Here is a 21,529-nt window from a genome sequence, read left to right as displayed (position 1 = left end):
TGTGGGCTCGATCCCAGGACCCTGAGATCATGACCTGAGCCCAAGGCAGAGGCTTAACCCATTGAACCACCCAGGCGCCCCAAGCATCTGACTCTTGATTTCAATTTAGATCATGATCTTGGGTGGTAGGATTGAGCCCCACATCAGTCTCGATGCTCAGAGGGGTTGGAGATGGAACTGATAACTGATCATGCCACCCATGTGATGAAGCTTCTGTAAAAATCCCTACATTATGGGATTTAAGAGAGCTGCTGGGTTGGTGAACAGGTTAGAGGTACTGGGAGGATGACTTGGCTGGAGAAGACAGGATCACTGCACTCCTTCCCACATATCTTGCCCTATGTATCTCGTCTACCTGGGTTGTTTCTCAGTTGTATCATCTTATAATACACTGGTAATCTATCTAATAGGTAAGCTGTTTTCCCAAGTTCTGTGAGCCTTCTGGCAAATGATCAAACCAAGGAGGTGGTTCTGGGAAGCCTCAATTTATAGCCAGTTGGTGAGAAGTACAGTTGATAACTTGCAACTTGAGACTGGTGTGTGAAGTAGGCCAGGGTGGGTTGTCTCTTGGGACTGAGCCTTTTTTTTTTAAGATTTTATTTATTTATTTGACAGATAGAGATCACAAGTAGGCAGAGAGGCAGGCAGAGAGAGAGGAAGGGAAGCGGGCTCCCTGCTGAACAGAGAGCCCCATGCGGGGCTCGATCCCAGAACCCTGAGATCATGACCTGAGCCGAAGGCAGAGGCTTTAACCCCCTGAGCCACCCAGGTGCCCCAGGACTGAGCCTTTAACCTCTGAGATCTGACACTAACCTCAGACAGATAGTGTCAGAACTGAATTAAATTGTAGGATACCCAGGTGGTATCTAGGGAGCTGGGAGAATTGGTTGATATGATTGACTGAACATGTGGTGGCCAGAACTACTGAGTAAACTGGTGAGTAGAGGAAAAAGCACTTTTTCAAAAAAGATTTATTTATCTGTTTGAGAGACAGAGACAGAGACAGAAAGACAGACAGTGCACGCACATGTACACCAGGGGGAGGGAGAGGAAGAGGGAAAGAATCCCAAGCTGACTCCGCGCTTTAAGCGCAGAGCCCAATACGGGCTTGATTCCACGATCCTGAGATCATGGTCCAAGCAGAAAACAAACGTCTGACACTCAACCGACTAAGCCACCAGGCATCCCACACAATTTTTCTTTTAGCAGGTCAATAATCTAAATATAAGCTGAAACTGTGTAACTAATAAGAGAACACAGAAGTAAATCTTTATGACCTCGATTTGACAATGGATTCTTAGGTTTAACACTGAAAACATGAGAAATAACAACAACAACAAAAAAACTGGACTTCATAAAAATCAAAACATTCTGTGCATCAAAGAACAATACTGAGAATGGTAAAACACAAAAGCTATGGTATGTAAGAAATATCTGCAAGTCACATACAAGGGCTTTATATCTAGAATATATAAAGAACTCTTAACAACTCAACGACAGGGATACCTGCATGGCTCAGTTGATTAAGCATCTGGCTTTGGCTCAGGTCATGATCCCAGGGTTCCATCAGGCTCCTTCCTCAGCAGGGTTCTCCCTCTGCCTGCCACTCCCTGCCTTGTGCTCTCTCTCTCTCTGACAAATAAGTAAATAAAATCTTTTTAGAAAAAAGATTTTTTTCTAAAAATTTTTCTAAAAAGATTTTATTTACTTATTTGTCAGAGAGAGAGATCACAAGTAGGCAGAACAGCAGGCAGAGAGAGAGGGGGAAGTAGGCTCCCTGCTGAGCAGAGAGAGCCTGATGCAGGGCTCCATCCCAGACCCGGAGATTGTGACCTGAGCTGAAGGCAGAGGCTTAACCCACTGAGCCATCCAGGCGCCCCTAAATAAATAAAATCTTAAAAAAAAAAGCCCCCCAACAACTCAACAACAAAAAGACAAAGCACCCAATTAAAAAAGGGCAAAAACTTGAAGAGACACTTTTCAAAAAAAGATAGACAAGTGGTCCACAAGCTTGTGAAAAGAGGCTTAATATCTTTGGTCATTATGTTAATACAAATCAAAACTACAAGAAGGGCTTTAATAATAGAACAAAATAGACTTTTACCTCTGAAGTCAGTAATCTATTAATGTTAATTGAATTTTAATTAAAAATGTATAAATTAAAAATGTATAAAAAATAATAAAACAAAATAACTACATTGGCAAGTATATAGAGAAATAGGAATCTCTGACATTGTAAGAAATACAAAATGGTACGGCTGCTGTGGACAGCAGCTTGGTGGTTTCTCAAAAACTTGAACATGGAATTACCATATATACTACTCAGTAATTTCACTCACATGTATAAGAACCTATACTTGTCCATGAATGTTTAAAGCAGTATTTATTCATAAGAGCCAAAAGGTTGGGAAACAACCCAATGTCCATCAACAGATGGACGGATAAACAAATAGCGCTTTTTATATTTAGACACACATGCACACACAGAATATTACCCAGCCATAAAAAGGAATGAAATGCTGAGACCTGTTACAACTAGAAACTCCAAAGCATTATGCTGAGTGAAAGCCAGGTCACATACTGCATGATCTCTTTTACATATATCCAGAAGGGGAAAAGCCACAGAGACAGAAAGCAGATAAATGGTTACTGGAAGAAAAGGGAAATGGGGAAGGATTACTTAATGGGTAGGGATATTCTTCTAAGGTGATGAAAAAATTCTGAAACCGAAGCGAGGTAGTGGTTGCACAACACTGTGACTAAACTAAAAGCCACTGAATCATATTACTTTATAATGGTTAACTGTGTTATACGAATTTCACCTCAATAATCCTCCCCTTCCCACATACAAATACAGCCTCAAAGAGAATACACAAAACAGTATTAATAGCTGGGTTAGATGTTGGAACTAGGAGTGGCTGTCCTCTCTAAATTTCATCATGGTGCTATGCTGTTTCAGGTAAGTATCCTAGTTTCTTTTATTTTTTAAATATTTTATTTATTTATTTATTTATTTGTTTGTTTGGACAGACACACAGTGAGAGAGGGAACACAGGCAGGGGGAGTGGGAGAAGCAAGCTTCCTGCCAACCAGGGAGCCTGAAATGGGGCTCGATCCCAGGATCCTGGGATCATGACCTGAGCCGAAGGCAGACGCTTAACCACTGAGCCACCCAGGTGCCCTCCTAGTTTTTTTTAACCCCCAACTAGAGAAGCCCAAGTTTTTTTGTTTTGTTTTGTTTTTTAAATTTTTAATTTCTTTTCAGCGTAACAGTATTCATTGTTTTTGCACCGCACCCAGTGCTCCATGCAATCTGTGCCCTCTCTAGTACCCACCACCTGGTTCCCCCAACCTCCCACCCCCCGCTCCTTCAAAACCCTCAGATTGTTTTTCAGAGTCCACAGTCTCTCATGGTTCACCTCCCCTTCCAATTTCCCTCAACTCCCTTCTCCTCTCCATCTCCCCTCGTCCTTCATGAAAAGCCCAAGTTTTGGGCCAATGTTTAATAAAAGGGTATGGGAAATAGGGAAAAAATTTTCTCTGTTAGTCTGAAAGAACATAATCAATTCCCTATTTCTTTTTTTTTTTTTTTAAAGATTTTATTTATTTATTTGAGAGAGAGCACATGAGCAAGGAGAAGGTCAGAGAGAGAAGCAGACTCCCCGTGGAGCTGGGAGTCCGATGCGGGACTTGATCCCGGGACTCCAGGATCATGACCTGAGCCGAAGGCAGTTGTCCAACCAACTGAGCCACCCAGGCGTCCCTCAATTCCCTATTTCTGACTACAAATGATTTATTGAGATATGCATCCCATGACTATCTTTTTTAAAATAATTTTTAAAGATTATTATTTATTTATTTGGCACAGAGAAATACAGTGAGAGAGGGAACACAAGCAGGGGGAGTGGGAGAGGGAGAAGCAGGCTCCTTGAATAGCAGGAAGCCTGATACAGGGCTCAATCCCAGGACTCTGGGATCATGACATCAGCTGAAGGCAGATGCTTAATGACTGAGCTACCCAGGCAACCCCATGGTTGTCTTTTTAAAAAATACGTAAAAAGGGTAAAAGTTCTGGCAAAATCATTTATCTAAAAAAAACTATTTCTAATAGATCAAGTTCAATCATCAACTAATGTCAAACCTATTTACCAGTATATTAATACCTAAACATACAGTCATACTACATGGATAGAGGGAAGAGCTGTAAAGATCAACTGCCCAATACAGTATCTCCATTACAAAATACCAAACCTTTGTAAGTTTAAATATGACAAACATATACATAGTTAAGTACAGGCAGTATGCACAAAGTGACATCATTAGTATTTTCCAAAAGATTTCACTTTTGGACACAAACTAAAAATTGTAAATCTAATACTGATGGATAAGAAAGAAAAATCTGTTGAAAACCAAAATGTGAGAGCAATAAATGAAAAAGGCTGAATTACTCAAGAAATGCCCAAAGTAAGTTAGAAATCTAAGCCTAAGCTCAAATGTAAATCTAGAATAAGATTTTTAAAAAAAGATTTACTTGAAAGAGAGTGAAAGCAAGAGCAAGAGTGAGAGAGGGAGAGGGAGAGGAGATGGTGAGTGAGCACGTGTGGGAGGGGCAGAGAAGCCCAAGCGCCCTCTGTGCCAAGCACAGAGCCCAATGGTGGCTCAATCTCATGACCCCGAGACCACAACTTGAGCTGAAACCCAAGAGTTGGACGTTTAAGCGACAATGCCACTCAGGCATGCCTAGAATAAGATTCTTGGTGTACCCTTTAAGTTAAAATTTCTGTCAAGTATTACTTGTAAGATCTAGTCCCGACCCACTTATACAAACTTCCAACAAAGCTCATTATTCTCAATAGCCAGAGCAGGGTTTCTGTCTTCTACCATAGCTTCTCCCCACACTCAACACATGCTATATTTCAGCTTATATGCTACTTGTATTCATCAGCTTTCTCCAGAGAAACAGAACCAACAACAGACACACCACACACACACACACACACACACACACACACACACACACACACAGGGATTTACTTTAAGGAACTGGCTCATGTGAAAATCCACAACTGGCAGAGTAGGCTGACAGGCTAGAGACCCAGGCAAAAGCTGAAGCTTGAGTCCACAGGTGGTCTGCTGGCAAAATTTCTTCTTGCTCAGAGGAAGTCACTCTTTGCTCTATTAAGGCCTTCACTTGATTGGATAAGACCCACTTATATCATGGAGAGTAATCTACTTAAAGTCTACTGATTTAAAGAGTAATCTCATTCAAAAACCATCTTCACAGAAACATCCAGAATATCTGACCAAATTTCTGGGCACTTGGCCCAGCCACGGAGACACAAAATTAACCATCACACATCTCTATCAGTAATACTTTCAGGTGGAAGTAACACATTATTCCTCTAAAAATGACACAGCATTCTGTCACACTGTCTATACCTTCCCCTTCCTTGAACTGAAAAATATTCAGGAGAGGGGTGCCTGGGTGGCTCTGCTGCTTGAGCATCTGATCTGTGGTTTCAGTTCAGGTCATGATTTCATGGGTTGTGGGATTGAGCCCTACATCGGGCTCCATGCTCAGCTGGGAGCCTACTTGAGGATTCTCTCCCTTTCCCTCTGCCCCTCCAGCCACTTGCTTTCTCTCAAATGAATAAATTTTAATAAAAAAAAAAAGTCTTCAGGAGAAAAATCTGTATTTAAATAATCTTTGCAACTCCCTCAGTACCTAACACTGTATCTTACATTGCTCGCATGTGCATATTTGTTGAATAAATTCCACAGTGGAAAAAGCTATTAAGTAAGCAACGTCCAAAATTACTGAACACTGTTCAATATCAATGGAATTGAATGAAATCATACAATACTTCTACCTAGAATAAAATGGGAGAATGCATCAAAAAGAAAGATAGGACAACTGGATATCAACAGGATGGGAAAATAGAAAAAAAGCATTACTTAAAAAACAATATATGCAAAAGCACTGAACCAGAAAAAAATGTGAGAAGTTGCACTTGGCATTTTTCTTCTCTTTCTGATATTTATCCGTAAGTACAGTTCTCGTTGCACAACTAGTATCCTACACTAACTACTGCTGAAAGCATCTGAGATACCACATATCTGGAATGAACTGTTATATATGGTTTAATCATTTAAAAACTAAGACTAGCTTTATAAAACTATCTCTTCTACGAAAGAGGACCCATGCACAGACCCTGATAGAAGGACAGTAGTAAGTACACTCTTGATGTTTTACTTGGGGCGGGGGAGGGGTGGTGGTGGACACAGGACTGCTTGTGAATCACATCAAAAACTGCCTCCACAAAGCTTTACTTTTCCACACACCTGCACTCTCCTCTTTGGCCCTTTCTTCCCCCTCACTCACACTACTTTCTGTTAGGGAGTATTACTGCACTGAGTGAAAACATCTGTCTCTGGCCACTATCATCTTTTCCTGTACCCAATTACATACCTGTCACCCCAGCAGACATCTCTACAAACCTTCTCTCCTCAATATTCTCAACCACTTCAGCACTGATCACGCGCCAACCACTGGCAATCTGAAGACAAAAAACCACCCTCACTCCAGAGTTCACAATGTAGGTGACTTTCCTCTCATCATTCAGGCATTTTCTTTTTTTCTAAAGATTTTACTTATTTGTTTGAGAGAGAGCTAGAGAGAGGATGAGTGGGGTAAGAGGCAGTGGGAGAAGCAGGCTCTTTGCTGAGCAGGAAACCCAATGTGGGACTTGATCTTGGGACTCTGGGATCATGACCTGAACCGAAGACAGACACTTAACTGACTGAGCCACCGAGGCGCCCCTCACCTTTCAAATATTCTTAAAACCAACTCATTACTTTGACTCTAAACGTTGAAGTAACCTCTGGTTTGCCTAAAAAGATCCAAAACCATCTTGTCCTTTTCATTAGTACATTTCATCATCTTCACTCATTTTTTTCCCTCTTGCTTGCACTCAGAGGGGTAGAGACCTTATATTTCTTTTAACCTAAAGTCATCTCCCACAATTACAGGTTTGAGACCTTGCTCAGTTAATTAGCTTCTCTCATTTGCAACTTCACTTGCTTTCCCCATGCAAGATTCTTCCCCTTGAATTACTAATATTTGCAGACTTACTCTGACATATTTTTCCTCAACCATGAGAATGTCAGACTAAGCATAAGGGAATAATGACCTGTGAGAGTAAGAATTTAGGGAGAGTGGCATGAAGAGAAACTGTATAACCAAAAAGCGATTCAAAAATTTAGACAGTGAGGCAGTAACTGCAGTACTGAGGCAGTAAACAACAGTAATAATGCTAAACATATTTACCAGGACCCTTCTGAAACTGTAGATAAGATCCTAAAACATTTCTGTAAATCACAGGACTGCAAAAGAAAACTGAATTATATTCATCATTATTAATTTGAGAGAGTAAAATATCTTTAATACCATCTTCAATTATCACATTTTTTCTATTAAATATTAAGTCGTACAAGTACACATTTTCTGACCCAGGTAAATTTTCAGAAAAAATAACGCTTATGAGACCAAAAAATAGTTACTTTGCTATGTACAAGGGACATAAGGGGGAAAAGATGCTGATGTCTAGTTGTGAAACATAGTAAGACAGGCATGGTAAGCACAAGAAGAAAACAGAAAACAAAAAGACAACACAGAAGGTACACTTAGCATTTCCTGACTTGTGGGAAATCAGGGAAGGCTTTGTAGGGGCGATGATGCTCAAGCAGAACCAGGAAAAATAAATCTAATGTCCCTCCTGATCCATTCCCAATTTCAGTTGATAGGAATCACTGTTGTACCATCACTCAATTCTTCCCTGTTCCCAATCAACTTTTTAAAGGCTAACCCACTCTCCTGATTTCTCATGTATCTGTTCTTCCCTCTCTGTTTTAACTAGTTTAGGCCTCTATTTCCTCTTTCCCAAACTCTTAAAATACTTCAACTGACATCACTATAGTCAGCCTCTCCTCTCACCTCCAATGTTTTTGCACAATGCTGCAGCATAAACTTCCTAAAGCTTGACTCTGACATGTTACCTTACCAGCTAAAAAACTTCCAATGGCTCTTGAAATCTACCAAGAAAATTCAGACTTCTTAGCCTGTCATTCAAGTGACAAACTGAATATATTAAGATAAATTTAGCAGTGGAAGTAAAATAAAAGGGGAGGGGAGAGTGCCTGAGCTCGCTATATGACACATTTTCACTGTCACTTATGCCTTCCAGAGTTCTTAATTTTTTTCTTTCCACTGTGACTTCTTAATCTGTTGCACTGTTCATTCTTCAACCACATCCATATAAGGAGTAGGGGAAGAGAACCCCAAAGGCACTTTATGAAAAAGCCTCAAATCTGAAGAACTTGGATGATCTAAGGACCTGAATGAGAGCGACTGTGATCCCACCTTAAGTGAGCGCTAGGTATTATGGGTCAGGATAAAAGTTTGGGGCTCTAGTTGTTCCCTGATAAGACTGCAAACTCCCTGTGACCTGGGACCAGATACTTCCTACTAGATATCCTCTTCATGTGGCTAACTGTAATTATCCGTCAGGCTGCATCTTAAATGCTGTGTTTTTTATTTTTTTTAAAGATTTTACTTATTTATTTGACAGAGATCACAAGTAGGCAGAGAGGAAGGCAGAGAGACAGAGGGGGAAGCAGGCTCCTGGCTGAGCAGAGAACCCAATGTGGGGATGGATCCCAGGACCTTGAGATCATGACCTGAGCCAAAGGCAGAGGCTTAACCCACTGAGCCACCCAGGCGCTCCTAAATGCTGTGTTCTTAAGAATCTTGTGTCTAATACTCTTTTGTTTCCTAGCACCTAGCATACTGTCTAGCATGTAGTCATAGTAGGTGCTTAGTAATTTTCCTGAATGAATAGCTTACTAAATAATAAGTACCAGGCAGATGTAAGCTTCTTAAATGCCCCATTTGCTCCAAGCTGTTTTTAGTGTAGAGGTACCTCTGTTCTTAATGGTGTCCACGTTTTTCTAGAAACTCTATCCCACCCTCTCCAGAGAGTACCAGTGTTGAAGAAGAGCAGCTATCCAGCTGTGTGAAATGCAAAAGGGGATTTGGAAATCTGACCACCATTAAAACAATTTTTGAGTTGATCTTCCAGTTTTTAACTCCATCTTCAGTTCTCATTCCTTCATTCTTCTCATCACCTCATTACTCCATACTTCATTCTAGTTTCCATTCCAACTGGTAATGCCAATTGCTGAGCCTTTCAGAAGTCTGGGTGTGAATCAGGTTAGTTCTTGGTATAACCCACTGTCTACTTAGGTTGTAGCTTTCTCAGCTCTTCTAAGTCATTTAAATTCACCCACTTGCTCTTCAAACTCCAAATTTTGTTGCTCTTATCTCCTTTCCAAATCTACCTTGTCCTTTATAGTTTTATGCCTAAAACAGCAAAAAAAGTCCTTGCATATAATTTTAGTAGGATTTATCAACAGCAAATAAAAGTAAAACCTTGTCCAATCTGCAGTATAAATTTAATCTTTACTCTTTAAGCTGCTTTCAGTTGTGCTTTCTTTCTTGTAGTTGGTTTTAATCTCCCAAACTATAAAACCAAGAGACAGAGATGAAAATAACAGAAAAAACAAAAATATACACACACATAATATTGCATTCAATAGGAATTCAAAACATGGGTGAGGAATGGAGGAAGAGAAACAAGACAGAAACTAATCTAAGACAGAATTTATTAGGTTGAAGAGACTTGGGAGTCTTTGGATTTATAAGATTCACAGAGAACCACTTAGGAATCAGTGTGGTAACATTTCTGAACTCCAAGAACAAAGCTTCTGGAGAGAGAACTGACTAAGAACCAGATTGGCATCAGCAACGCTAGAATGTCAGAATACAACAAATCAATACCTTCAAAGTTTTATAGAAAAAGACTCTTGGGGTGCCTCAGTTACTTAAACATCCGATTCTTGGTTTCAGCTCAGGTCACAATCTCATGGGTCATGGGATTGAGCCCTGTGCTAGGCTCCTGGCTCAGCAGTCTGCTTGAGGATAATTTCCCTCTCGGCCCTCCCCACCACCCTTGCAAAAAAATAAATAAAATAAAAATAAAAATAAAATCTGAATTTAGGATGATACAGTCAAGTAATTAAGAAAAACAAAGGCTCACTAAAAAAAATTTGCCACCCACATATTCCATGTAGTTGTTTTTTGTTTTTTGTTTTTTTTTTAAATGTTAAAGATGCCCTCAAACACAAGTGGGGGTAAAAAGAGAATTAAATAAGAGGCCAAGATTGAAATACGAGGCCCTGAGTGTCTCTGAAAAGTCTGGTGAGAGATAATAAATCAAAGTAGAGCAGTAGAGGCAGTAAGAGGTCAGATTTTGGATATATTTTGAAAATGAAGGTAACAGGATCAGAAACGCATATGAAGTGTGAGAAGAACAAAAGAATTAAAGATGACTCAAAGGTTTCTGGTCTTACCAACTAAAAGGATGAACTGTCAATTCAATCAGATGGAGAAACAGTATGTGAGAAACAGGTATGTGGACATTTCTCCAGGTGTGTTAAGGAGGCAACTGGGCATACAAGTGAGGAGGTCCAGGCTGGAGACAGGAGTCAGTAATGTACAGAGAGTATTCAAAGTCAGGAACTGCAAGAGATTATCAAGAGAAAAGTGCAGATGGTAAAATAAAGTATAATAAGAAGTCTGTCACCTGTGCAAATAAAAACCTAAATAAACTAGGTTCAAAAAATAGTGGTGTGGGTAATTCCTTCCAGGAATTTTGGTGTAAAGGGAAGGGCAGAAATGGGGTGGTAGTGGGGTGCCTGGGTGGCTCAGTGGGTTAAAGCCTCGGCCTTCGGCTCAGGTCATGATCTCAGGGTCCTGGAATACAGCCCCACATAGGGCTCTCTGCTCAGTGGGGAGCCTGCTTCCCTTCCTCTCTCTCTGCCTGCTTGTGATCTCTGTCAAATCAATCAATCAATCAATCAATCAATCTAAGAAATGGGGTGACAGAGGAAACAGAGTCATAGTGTTTTCTTGTTGCTATTTTTTAAGATGGGTGAGTTAGCATCAGATCTCCTTGCAGACAGGAAAGATCTAGCAGAGAAGGAAAACTGAATTCACAGGAAGAGAGTAGAGAACTGCTAAAGCAATGACCTCAAATCAAGAGGGGATGGAATTTACATAAGGGGAAGGGTGGTCTGACAGAGAAGAAAACTTTCTCTACATTGACCACTGAAAAAGTGAAAGTGTGGAGCACAGATGTGAGTAACTGGATATATGTGGGATTGGAGGATGAGTTCATCAAAATACTCTTCTGCTTGCTATTCTTTCCTCAAACAGGAAGCAAGGTTCACAGACTGAAAGTGAAGATGGGTAGGAGGTATTGGAGGTCTGAGGAAAACAGAAGGAATGAAAGAGTCATGCAAAAAAATGGAACAAGGAAACTATGGAAATACAGTATGACTGCAGGGAAGTAACCATGACTGATGAGGTTAGTGAATGTAAATTTAGAGTGAAACTGGTCAGCATGTCTGTGTTGATATAATCAGGACTGTGGTTTCTCTAAGCTTGTACAAGAGAGCAGGAGTGGGCAGGAGGCTGAGTTTATGCTAAGTACTGATGGTAACTGCTCTTGGATTTTAAACAGGATAAAGAGGGAAGTAAAGCCATGAAGGGGATGTGGGACACTGAAGGGTAGTAAGTTCAACAGACATACTGTACTTACAGTAGGTCTGAATGACTTATGGAGTTCAGGTGCTAGAGAAAACAGAGATGGAGATGGTGGCTGGAATAACAATGAGATAGTTATACTCTATTAAGCACCTACAATAAACCAGGCACTTTTTTTTTTTTTTAAATTTTGGGTCACTTAAAAAAAAAAAAGATTTTATTTATTTATTTATCAGATACAGAGAGAGAGAGAGAGAGAGAGAGAGAGCGAGCTAGCACACAGGCAGGCAAGGTGGCAGGCAGAGGCAGAGAGAGAAGCAGGCTCCCTGCCAAGCAAGGAGCCCGATGTGGGACTTGATCCCAGGACCCTGGGATCACAACCTGAGCTGAAAGCAGAGGCTTAACCCACTGAGCCACCCAGGAATCCCAACTTTTTTTTTTTTTTTTTAAGATTTTATTTATTTGACAGAAATCACAAGTAGGCAGAGAGGCAGGCAGAGAGAGGGGAAAGCAGGCTCCCTGTTGAGTAGAGCGCCTGATGCGGGGCTCGATCCCAGGACCCTGAGATCATGACCCGTGCTGAAGGTAGAGGCTTAACCCACTGAGCCACTCAGGCGCCCCAATAAACCAGGCACTTTTGATACTACCTCATTTACTCTCAGAATAAATGATGGGTACTATTACGTATATTTAAAAGAACAAGTTAAAGCTAGGATTAAATAAATTGTCCAAGGCCAAAGAGCTACTAAGCATTCCAACTGGCCTTTTGGGTCACATTTTCTTCGAGAAATAAATACCCCACAAAACTAGAATAAGAGGGGTGTCTAGGTGGCTCAGTCAGTTAAGTGTTGGGACTCTTGATTTCAGGTCAGGTCACGATCTCAGGGTTGTGAAATCGAGCCCCACAGGGAGTCTGCTTGAGATTCCACTCTCTCTCATCCTCCCTCTCCCTCTGCCCCCCAACAAATAAATAAATAAATCTTAAAAAAAAAAATCCAAAAAACCAAAACTAGAATAAGATCCCCGTGAATAAAATATTTTACAAACTAACTTACACATCATCCATTAAAAATTAAGATTAAAATTAAATTAAAATTAAGCTTAAAACTTACTTCAATGATATCTAGATTTTAATACATCTAATTAAAATATTACTTCAGGGGTGCCTGGGTGGCTCAGTCAATTAATTGTTGGACTCCTGACTTCTGCTCAGGTCATTATCGCAGGATTGTGAGATGAAGCCCTGTGGTTGGGCTCCAGGAGCATAGCACCAGCTTAAGATTCTCTCTTTCCCTCGCCCTCTGCCCATCCCCCAAGTGCGCATGCACGCACGTATGTGTGTCTAAAAAGATAAACAGTATTAATGTAAAGCACCACAGAGAAATAAGAAGGTAAACTTTCTGTAGAGGGCATCTTCTATCATGGAGCAGTAAACTCAGGTTAAGTCATCTGCAGTTACTAGTAGTATTACTGTGGCACTGAGTCAAACACTATGAAACCCTTGCTATGTGTCAAGCACTTACTCTTCCTATTTCTTTCCTTCTATTATTATTTTCTTCAGGCTTTTTACTGTTTTCTCTACTTCTTTTTTTTAATTAAGATTTTTATCTATTTATTTGACAGAGAGAGATCACAAGTAGGCAAAGAGGCAGGCAAAGAGGGGTGGGGAGAAGCAGGCTCCCTGCTGAGCAGAGAGCCCAATGCGGGGTGGGGGGGGGTGGCGCTGGATCCCAGGACTCTGGGACATGACTTGAGCCGAAGGCAGAGGTTTTAACCCACTGAGCCACCCAGGCGCCCCTGTTTTCTCTACTTCTTAATCAGAAAGCCACAGCTTATCTTACTCCTCTCAAAGATGCAGTTAGTTTCTGGCATTCACTTCAGACTCTCAAATTACTAAGTATTTCTGTGGACTGTATACCAACAATAAACTGTTTCCAAGGCTCAAGTTCCGGCAACCTCACTAAACCAAAAGAAACTGCAGCCTGAAAAGTTACTAGATCTTTGGACATTCTAGGCAGTGATTTTGTGAATTGCTGGATTAGGTCCCCAACTCATGTGAGAATGCAAGAAATCAATACAGCACTTTCCAGGCATTTCATCCATCCCACAGAGCTCTCCTACTCACTCAATGGAGTTTATGAGTATGTGGCTAATTAACAATCAAGAAGTGGCTAAGGTATAAAAATGGGCAGGACGTAGCAGATGATTTAAGTAATAAGTAATTTAGTACTAAGTTACTTTATGTAATTTAAGTAAATAATCCATTACCAGCTTTGATATTCTCCTACCAATGCCCTGATTTTAAGGACAAATCATTTTAAAAGCACCCGACTTACTAATCATTCTTCTTTACAAATATTTTCCTAATGCAGTGGCAACCTGGTTTTCATTGGAGTGGTGTATTATCCAGATATAGCTAACCTAATGTAGATGAAATAAGAATTTCATTCATTTTAGCCCATTTTATTTAAATATTATAAAAATCTAGAAACATAACACTTATGGGAAATATGTACTTTCTCCAACTTTGAAATTCCCATAATAAAAAATCTTCAATAACTACAACTATCCTTTCATTTATTCAAATATTTACCGGGGGCTTGCACTGTTCTAGGCACCAAGGGTAGAGCAATGAATGAGACAAAACTCCGCATTTGTGAAACTTCGATTCTTCGCAATCTCTTTGTATCCAGTCTCTAGTATGTGCTTGGGCATCATATTCACAGACACAGGTTTGAATTTACAGTAATTGGAAATATTCTACAAAACTATTCATGCATGCCACCACTTTTCAATTTCCTCAAACATCTGGAACTAGTTCTTCCCTTCAATTTTAAATGAAAATTATAACTGAGCTTGAGTCACAAGGTAAAAACTCCATCTCCCTAACAATGTCAATTTTGTCATAAGATTTTATCCTCCTGTATTTCTAGTCTCCAAAATCTCTCACTGTTGGGGATAGGGTGAGGGGCAATACATCTTAGGCATTTCAATTTTAAAGAGATATATTATTGTGAACATGGGAAGTACTATTTGGAGATTCCCCCAAGAGATTTCTACAAGATTAATAACCTAAAATGCTAAATAATTTCCATTTATTCATTAAATAAACATTCATTCTCCCAGGAACTCAGACTTTATGGAGGGAAGGAAGGTGACAAACATATGCAAATAAGCAAAGAAGATGACGTGCAGGTCATAATCAGGAAGAAAATAAACTTAGAGCTGTGACAAAGACTCCAAGAGACAAACTACAGACCAAATGATCTATTAACACACTTAACAGACTGACATCAGTCTTTCTAGGTTGCCTTTAAGACTCCTTGACATTCATAAGAAGATTCTGTGTATCAAAGCTCATCAAACTTAACTTCAATATTACCTTTACAGAGCTAGCACTAGTCTGTGAAATCTCTAGCAGAAAATAAAGGACATTACCCAGTTAGTTACTACCCCTGCGCTTTTGATTATATTTAGTGTGATCATACAATTTATTACCCAAACTGGAACACTTCCAAGAGCGAAAAGGGATGTTTTAGTTTTATTTTTTTAAGGTTTTATTTATTTATTTTTAAAGATTTTATTTATTTATGTGTGTGAGAGAGAGAGTGAGAGATCATGTAAGAGAGCACAAGCAGAGAGAAGAGGGAGAGCAGGCTCCCTGCAGAGCAGAGAGCCCATATGGGACTTGATCCCCTGACCTGAGTCAAAGGCAGGCGCTTAACCAACTGAGCCACCCAGGCGCCTGAAAAGGAGTGTTTTAAGAATTATGCTAGAACAACAGGCACAAACAAGGACCTTCCACCAGGGCAAACCAGGCCATTTGGTCACCGTAACTATATAACACATCAAATATAACTAACCCAAAATTTTAAGAGCACTGTATAGTTCCACATGAATTTAAATTATAAGTAACATCCAAGTAAAGGACCTGTTTTAACCTGGATCATGTAAACCAAGTGAATCCCTTACTAAATTTAAGTGAAAGGGCAAAACAAAAAGTTCTGAAAAAGTAATCTAAGTATCTTTATGACCTTGGGGTAGGGAAAAATTCCTTAAAAAGGAAGAAAGGAAGGAAGGAAGGAAGAAGAAACAAACACTAGCCATAAATAAAAGAGTAATAAACATGTCTTCTTTAAAACGAACATATGTTCACCAAAAGAAGCCATTAAATGGGGGCCCCTGGATGGCTCAGTGGGTTAAAGCTTCTGCCTTCGGCTCAGGTCAGGATCCCAGGGTCCTGGGATCCAGCCCCACATCAGGCTCTCTGCCTGGTGGGGGAACCTGCCTCCTCCTCTCTCTCTGCCTGCCTCTCTGCCTACTTGTGATCTCTATCTGTTAAATAAATAAATAAATAATCGTTTAAAAAAAAAGAAAAAGAAAAAGAAACCATTAAATGGGAAAAGATATTTGCAACAGATATACCCAGCAAAGGATTCGTACTCAGAATACTGAACTCTAGAAAAAGACCTGCATTTCAGTAGTAAAATGAGCAAAAGATTTCAAAGGCATTTCATGAAAGATGAAATCCAAATGACTAGGATATGACAAAGTGTTCAGCTCATTAGTAATCAGGAAGATTAAAGCCAGGTACACTCATACTCACCAGACTGGACAGAATTTAAATATCTGGTACTAAGTATTATTGTTGGTAAGGGATGTGGAACTAGAATTCTCATATATTAATAACTGAAATAAAAACTAGTAAACAACAACAAAACTGGTTAGCATTACCTAATAAAGACACACATTACCAATGATCCTGCAATTCAAGTACACGCCCTCAAGAAAAGTACACAAACAGGCATCAGCGCACTTAAATGTTCACAAAGGTGTTGTTCATAATAGCAAAAATTGTAAACAATTTAAACATTAACTGTAGAACATAAAAAATAAATGCAGAATAAACTTGTTATATTCCTGATGAAATACCACACCACAACAAAACAAAATCAAATATATATACAAGACGATTCCATTTATATAAAGTTCAAAAAGGACAAACATAAACTCTATTATTCAGGGATGTAAACTTCAGTGATAAGACTATAAATGTTAGAATAATGTTTATATCCAGCTTAAGTGGGTAGTTGTGGTGATGGGAAGATGCAGGGGGTGGGAGGATTCTGGGATGCTGGCAACAGTCTGTCTTGCCCTCTGTGGTACTTACAAGGATCTTTAAAAATATTCCATTTTTATCTATGTATCTTTTCAACGTGTGAGGTAATTTCACAATAAAAGGGGGGGGACCCTCTTCCCAGAGAGGGAAAAAAATTAACATCCAAAAGGGAATTCTAAGAATGTCATTTGAAGAGATTAACTGAACTGATAGTTCACAAAGACAATAGGGATGTCTAAATGTAAATACAGACTGGGTTCTAAACCGCAGAAACAAACTTTTTGGCTTTAATCTGTTCTGACTGCTTCATCATCCAAATTTTAAAAAAGGTGGAATATCAGATACCACATTACTTCACAAGTCATAAATTCTAAAGTTTTAAGACCAAACACCCCATTTCTAATTCCGGAATTTGAAGTGCCCAGTGTTGACAGGATAGCTTTATTGGAGATTTAGATTAGATACTGCTACAAGAATAAGCTACCAAAATTTGGTAACTTCAGTTTTTGCAAATACAACTGAATTCCCAAATCTCTGTTACATATTAAATAACTCCTCCTGCTTAACAAAAAGCATGTATTATATATGGGGGATTAATGATCAAAGCCATAAGTACAGACAATTCAGTGATTTAAAAAAATCTTTTCATTGCTGTTCTCGTATTTATCAAGTCAGGATACAAAGAACAAATTGGCATATGAACTGAACTATTACAGACTAATAAAATTGTAGTTAATATTAACTCTAGAAGCCGAAATGGATTTTTTTTAAAATGTGGGTCATTAATAAAACAGACTTTTTGTTTTCTTGAATAAAAGAATGTATTCAAAGGCTTTTAAAAGACTGAAGTTAATACATCAGAAATCTTAAAAATGTATGTAGTTTTTTTTTCATTGTGAGAAGTAAAAGCCCAGTCAACTCAAACTCTAAGCTGGCAAGACACCTTAAAATTCAGATTATGGAAAACAATGCTTTTTAAAAAGTTATTAAACCACTTTAATGAAAAATACTGTATGTGGTTCTCACCAAGAGCTTTAGAAAGCCTTTTTGATAATTTCATAAAGCCATTAAAAACTAAGATACTATACAGCTAAAGACTCATGGGTTGGGAGTGGAAAAGAAGTGAAGATTAAAAAAAAAAAAAGACTTAAGACTCCTTACCTCAGGTATAAAATTTGTCCCAACACGAGTGTTATTAAAAAGGACACCGAAAGTGTCACTAGTGTGACATTTAGTGTGACATACCGTGAAATGACTCTCCTACTAGTTACAGATGAAATTTTTCTTCTTTTTACAGATTTAGAAAATTTCTTCCTAGCCCTGGACCTCTGTCTCTACCACGGAGTTGATCCCGTAACTCCATGAGATGTACTGGAAAGCTACCTTAGTTATCTCGCTACCCTCTTCTAGGGATTCCAAACTTGTGAGATTTGCTTTAAGAGCAGGAGCTAAAGTTTATTTTCTTCCTGGTTTTCTGGCGGAGCGAAGGCCCAGCACGTGTGAACGGAAACAAAACCCACTCAAGACTGGGCGACGCTTAACGAAATACTACGGGTACGACACTTTCCTCCTCAATGCCCCGGCCTCGCCATCCCAGGAAGCCTTCACAGGGACGGGTCAGAGCCCACGGACCACTCAGATCTGCCTTCGGAACAAGGGTCCTGGGTCAAGCTGGAACCCTCCTCCCCACCGGCTTTCCAGAAACAAGGGTCGATGCGAGAAGCGCAAGCATTTGTAAAAAGAGATGGTTGCACAACAGCCTTCGAGAAGGATTCCGGTTTAACAGGTAAATATACCGCGTAGGAGACAAGTGGGAAGCGATCTGCTCGATGGTACCGGTGGCAGCTGGAGACGGTCTGCGTCGCCGAGCAAACCCAAAGTTTCGGCACATTACTTACAGTTCACCTGATGAATACCGTAACGAATCGAAATTAAGAACGTGAGAAAATAGGTCCCTTCGAATCAACAAATCGCACGAAACTCAAGCTAGGCGGAGAAATTCTTTGAATACTCAGAATCTGTTTTGTGGCAAGACGACAGAACCCCCGAATTTCGGAGTTGGAAGACACGTCTCTCCGTGTTCTCCGGCCCGTTCTCGGACTTCAGGGCCGCCCCGCCCGCCCCGCTCTCGGTCCTGTAGTTCCCGGATTGAAGGCGCGGACCTTCGGGATGGAAGCCAGGAAGCCCGGGGGAGGCCGCGGCCCGGCCCGCGACGCCCGGGCCCGGAGGGAGGGAAGGGAGCGGCCTCCGGGAGGACCACGAAGAGGCAAGGAGGGAGCGAGGAGGCCGCGGGCAGAGAGCCGGGCGCAGCACCCCACCCCGAGGCCCGCCCCGGCGTACCTTTGGCGAGGGCTACGGTGGAGTTCTCGGTGTCGATGGTGTAGAGGATGCCCTCGTAGCGGATCTCCGCCTTGGAGATAAGGCTGATCTTGCTGCCGATGTAAGGGGTGCCCCCGCTCATGGCGCCGCCGCCGCCGCCGCTCCGGGCCGCTCGCAGAGAGGCAGATCCCACGCCGCTGTCGCCGCTCCACAAGCCCACTCGCTCCGTCGGCGCCTACAGCAGCCGCCTCAGACCCAACATGGCGGCGGCGCCGGCTCCGCTACCCTCCCCCAGCCTCCCGCCCTCAAGCCGCGGCGCGGCGGCGGCGGCGGCGGCAGCGGCGGCGGCGCGGGGCATGCTGGGCTGGTGAGGCCGCGCTCTCGCGAGACTCCGCCGGGTGCGGGCGGCTCAGCCTAGTCCCGGCGGCGCTGCTTGGCCTACTCCGGGGCAGCGGTGCTCGCGCGGCTTGAGAGACGATTCAGGGAGAGGCCAAGCACCTCGTGGCGCCAGGACACGGTGGGCTGGAGTGGAGGCGCGCGCGGCCGTCTGGACCTCACCTGCAGCCTCCTCCATTTCCAGACCCCTCATCTTGTCCGTCGTCCTGTGTCCGCTAATGTGTGTCTCTCAGCCTGGAAAATGGCCCATCCGCCTCCAAGCTCGTGGCAAGCCCCTTTAAGACGCCGTCCTTTCCCCTTTGAGGCTACTGTGTCCCTCTTGAAGCTCTCAAGGACCATGACAGCCTCCCATTACCCAACTCCCCCCCCCCCCCAGCTCCCCTTCGCAGCTGCTGGAGCTGGGACTCTGTCCAACACTTTCAGATGGTCTCATCTAGGCTCGTGGCTTTCAATGCCACTACACAGACCAATCCCAAGCATTTGTCTGCTGCTTTGATCAATTCTGTGAACTCTGGATTTATATAAGCCATAGCCTACTCAACCTCTCTGGTTGGATGTGTAATCAGCATGTAATTAACTTTGTGTCTCCAAAACAATGTTCGCGATTTTCCCTCTAAAATTAACCTTTGCCTACTATTCACCACTGGGGGAACTGCTACCATTTATTCAACTGTTCATCTTTTGAGTCATCCTTGACTTATCTCTCACCCGGAAATCTGTTCTGATTGCAAATCCTGTCCTTTCCATCTATAAACTATAACCTGAATCTGATCACTTCTCACCATCTCTGTTCCTACCCCTGTACAACAAACCCCACTTACCCTGCCCAGGGTTACTACAGTTCCCTCCTAAAAGGACCCTCTACCTCTGTTCTTGCCCCAAGTGGTAATTCTCCACACAGCAGCCGGAGGGATCTTGCCAAAATCTAAGTCAGAACGCGTCCTTTCTCTCTACTCAATACTCCCCTCCCCAGTGATCCTTTGTCACACAGAGTGAAAGCTAGACTCCTTATTTAAGCTTATAAAAACATATATGATTGAGCCCCTTGTTGCCTCATTAGCCACCCTTTCTTTGCCAAGAACTTTTGCACTTTATTCAGATCTCAGATGTGATTTCCAGAGATGACTTTCCCTACTGTCTTGATTAAAATAGGACACCTGCATCACTATATTCCCTTAACTTGCTTACTTTTTCTCCACAGTCTTTATCTCTCCCCAATATGTCTTTTTAATTATTTGTGTGCATCTGTCTCCTTTGCTCGAATGTAAACATTTTGAGACAAGGATGCTTTAGTCACTGCTGTATGGTCAGGACCCAGTACAGCTCCTGGCACAGGGCAACTTCTCAGTAAATTGCTATATGGATGAGGGCAGGGCACAGACAGGATGTCTGGTTAGCTAAGTGAACAAATGATGAGAAGTGCGGCAACGTGGAGAGGGGGAGGCAAGAAAGAAGACTAGAGGTTGTGTTGAGCCTGGTGTGCAATGGCTTCAGAGGAAGGCTATGAAATAACCTGCCTCAGTACCAGCTTCCTGCTGGGGAGTTGAGCTCTTACTTGTGTTCATTCCTTTCCCTTCCAGGCCTAGAACCTAGCTTAGCTTCTCATCTTTCCCAAGCTCATCCTTTTCCATCGCAAAGCTGATGATTCCCAAATTTACATCTTTCAGATATCCTGACTCTCAGTCACACAAACTGTGTACTTTCTAGATGCCGTTTTTGGGGTGTGTTTCACAGGTGCTTCCTGTGAAGCTTCCAACTCAAGATGTTCAAAATTATCTGCATCTATAACCTTCCTTCCCCCAAACAAACCTGCTCTTTACCCCTACTCCTCATTGCCATCACTGGCCCCAGGACTCAATCAGATATTCAATACTGAAACCAAGAGTACTCCTCTAGCTACACTCTGGATCACCAACCTTGTTGCTTCTGTTAATGTCTTGTAACTCATGGTTTCCTGCCCCCTGTGGTGCCAGGAACCATGCGTAATTGCTGCTGATCAGTGTGATACCCCATAGCATATTATATATATGAAT

At 41.5% G+C, this 21,529-nt stretch overlaps 1 protein-coding gene across 4 annotated transcripts in view; it reads right to left on the bottom strand.

The window, feature by feature from the left end:
- LOC111161425 (LSM14A, mRNA processing body assembly factor) overlaps positions 1-19,394 on the bottom strand; it is a 54,415-nt gene extending 35,021 nt beyond the window's left edge. For 2 of the 4 annotated variants that reach the window (XM_022525055.1, XM_022525054.1), the window contains exon 1: positions 19,122-19,392. In XM_022525055.1, coding sequence (XP_022380763.1) covers positions 19,122-19,242 — 121 coding nt within the window. In that variant the 5' untranslated portion in view covers positions 19,243-19,392. Of the gene's footprint in view, positions 1-19,121 lie in introns of all 4 variants that reach the window. The other 2 variants (XM_022525056.1, XM_022525053.1) reach the window with 2 other exon arrangements.
- Between the last annotated feature and the right edge of the window lie 2,135 nt (positions 19,395-21,529).

This window comes from Enhydra lutris, unplaced genomic scaffold, assembly GCF_002288905.1.
Source record: "Enhydra lutris kenyoni isolate GAN:26980312 unplaced genomic scaffold, ASM228890v2 scaffoldscaffold85, whole genome shotgun sequence".
NCBI classification, from domain to species: Eukaryota; Metazoa; Chordata; class Mammalia; order Carnivora; family Mustelidae; genus Enhydra; species Enhydra lutris.
Note: the sequence above shows the minus strand (reverse complement) of the source record. Positions and strands in the feature narration are given on the sequence as shown.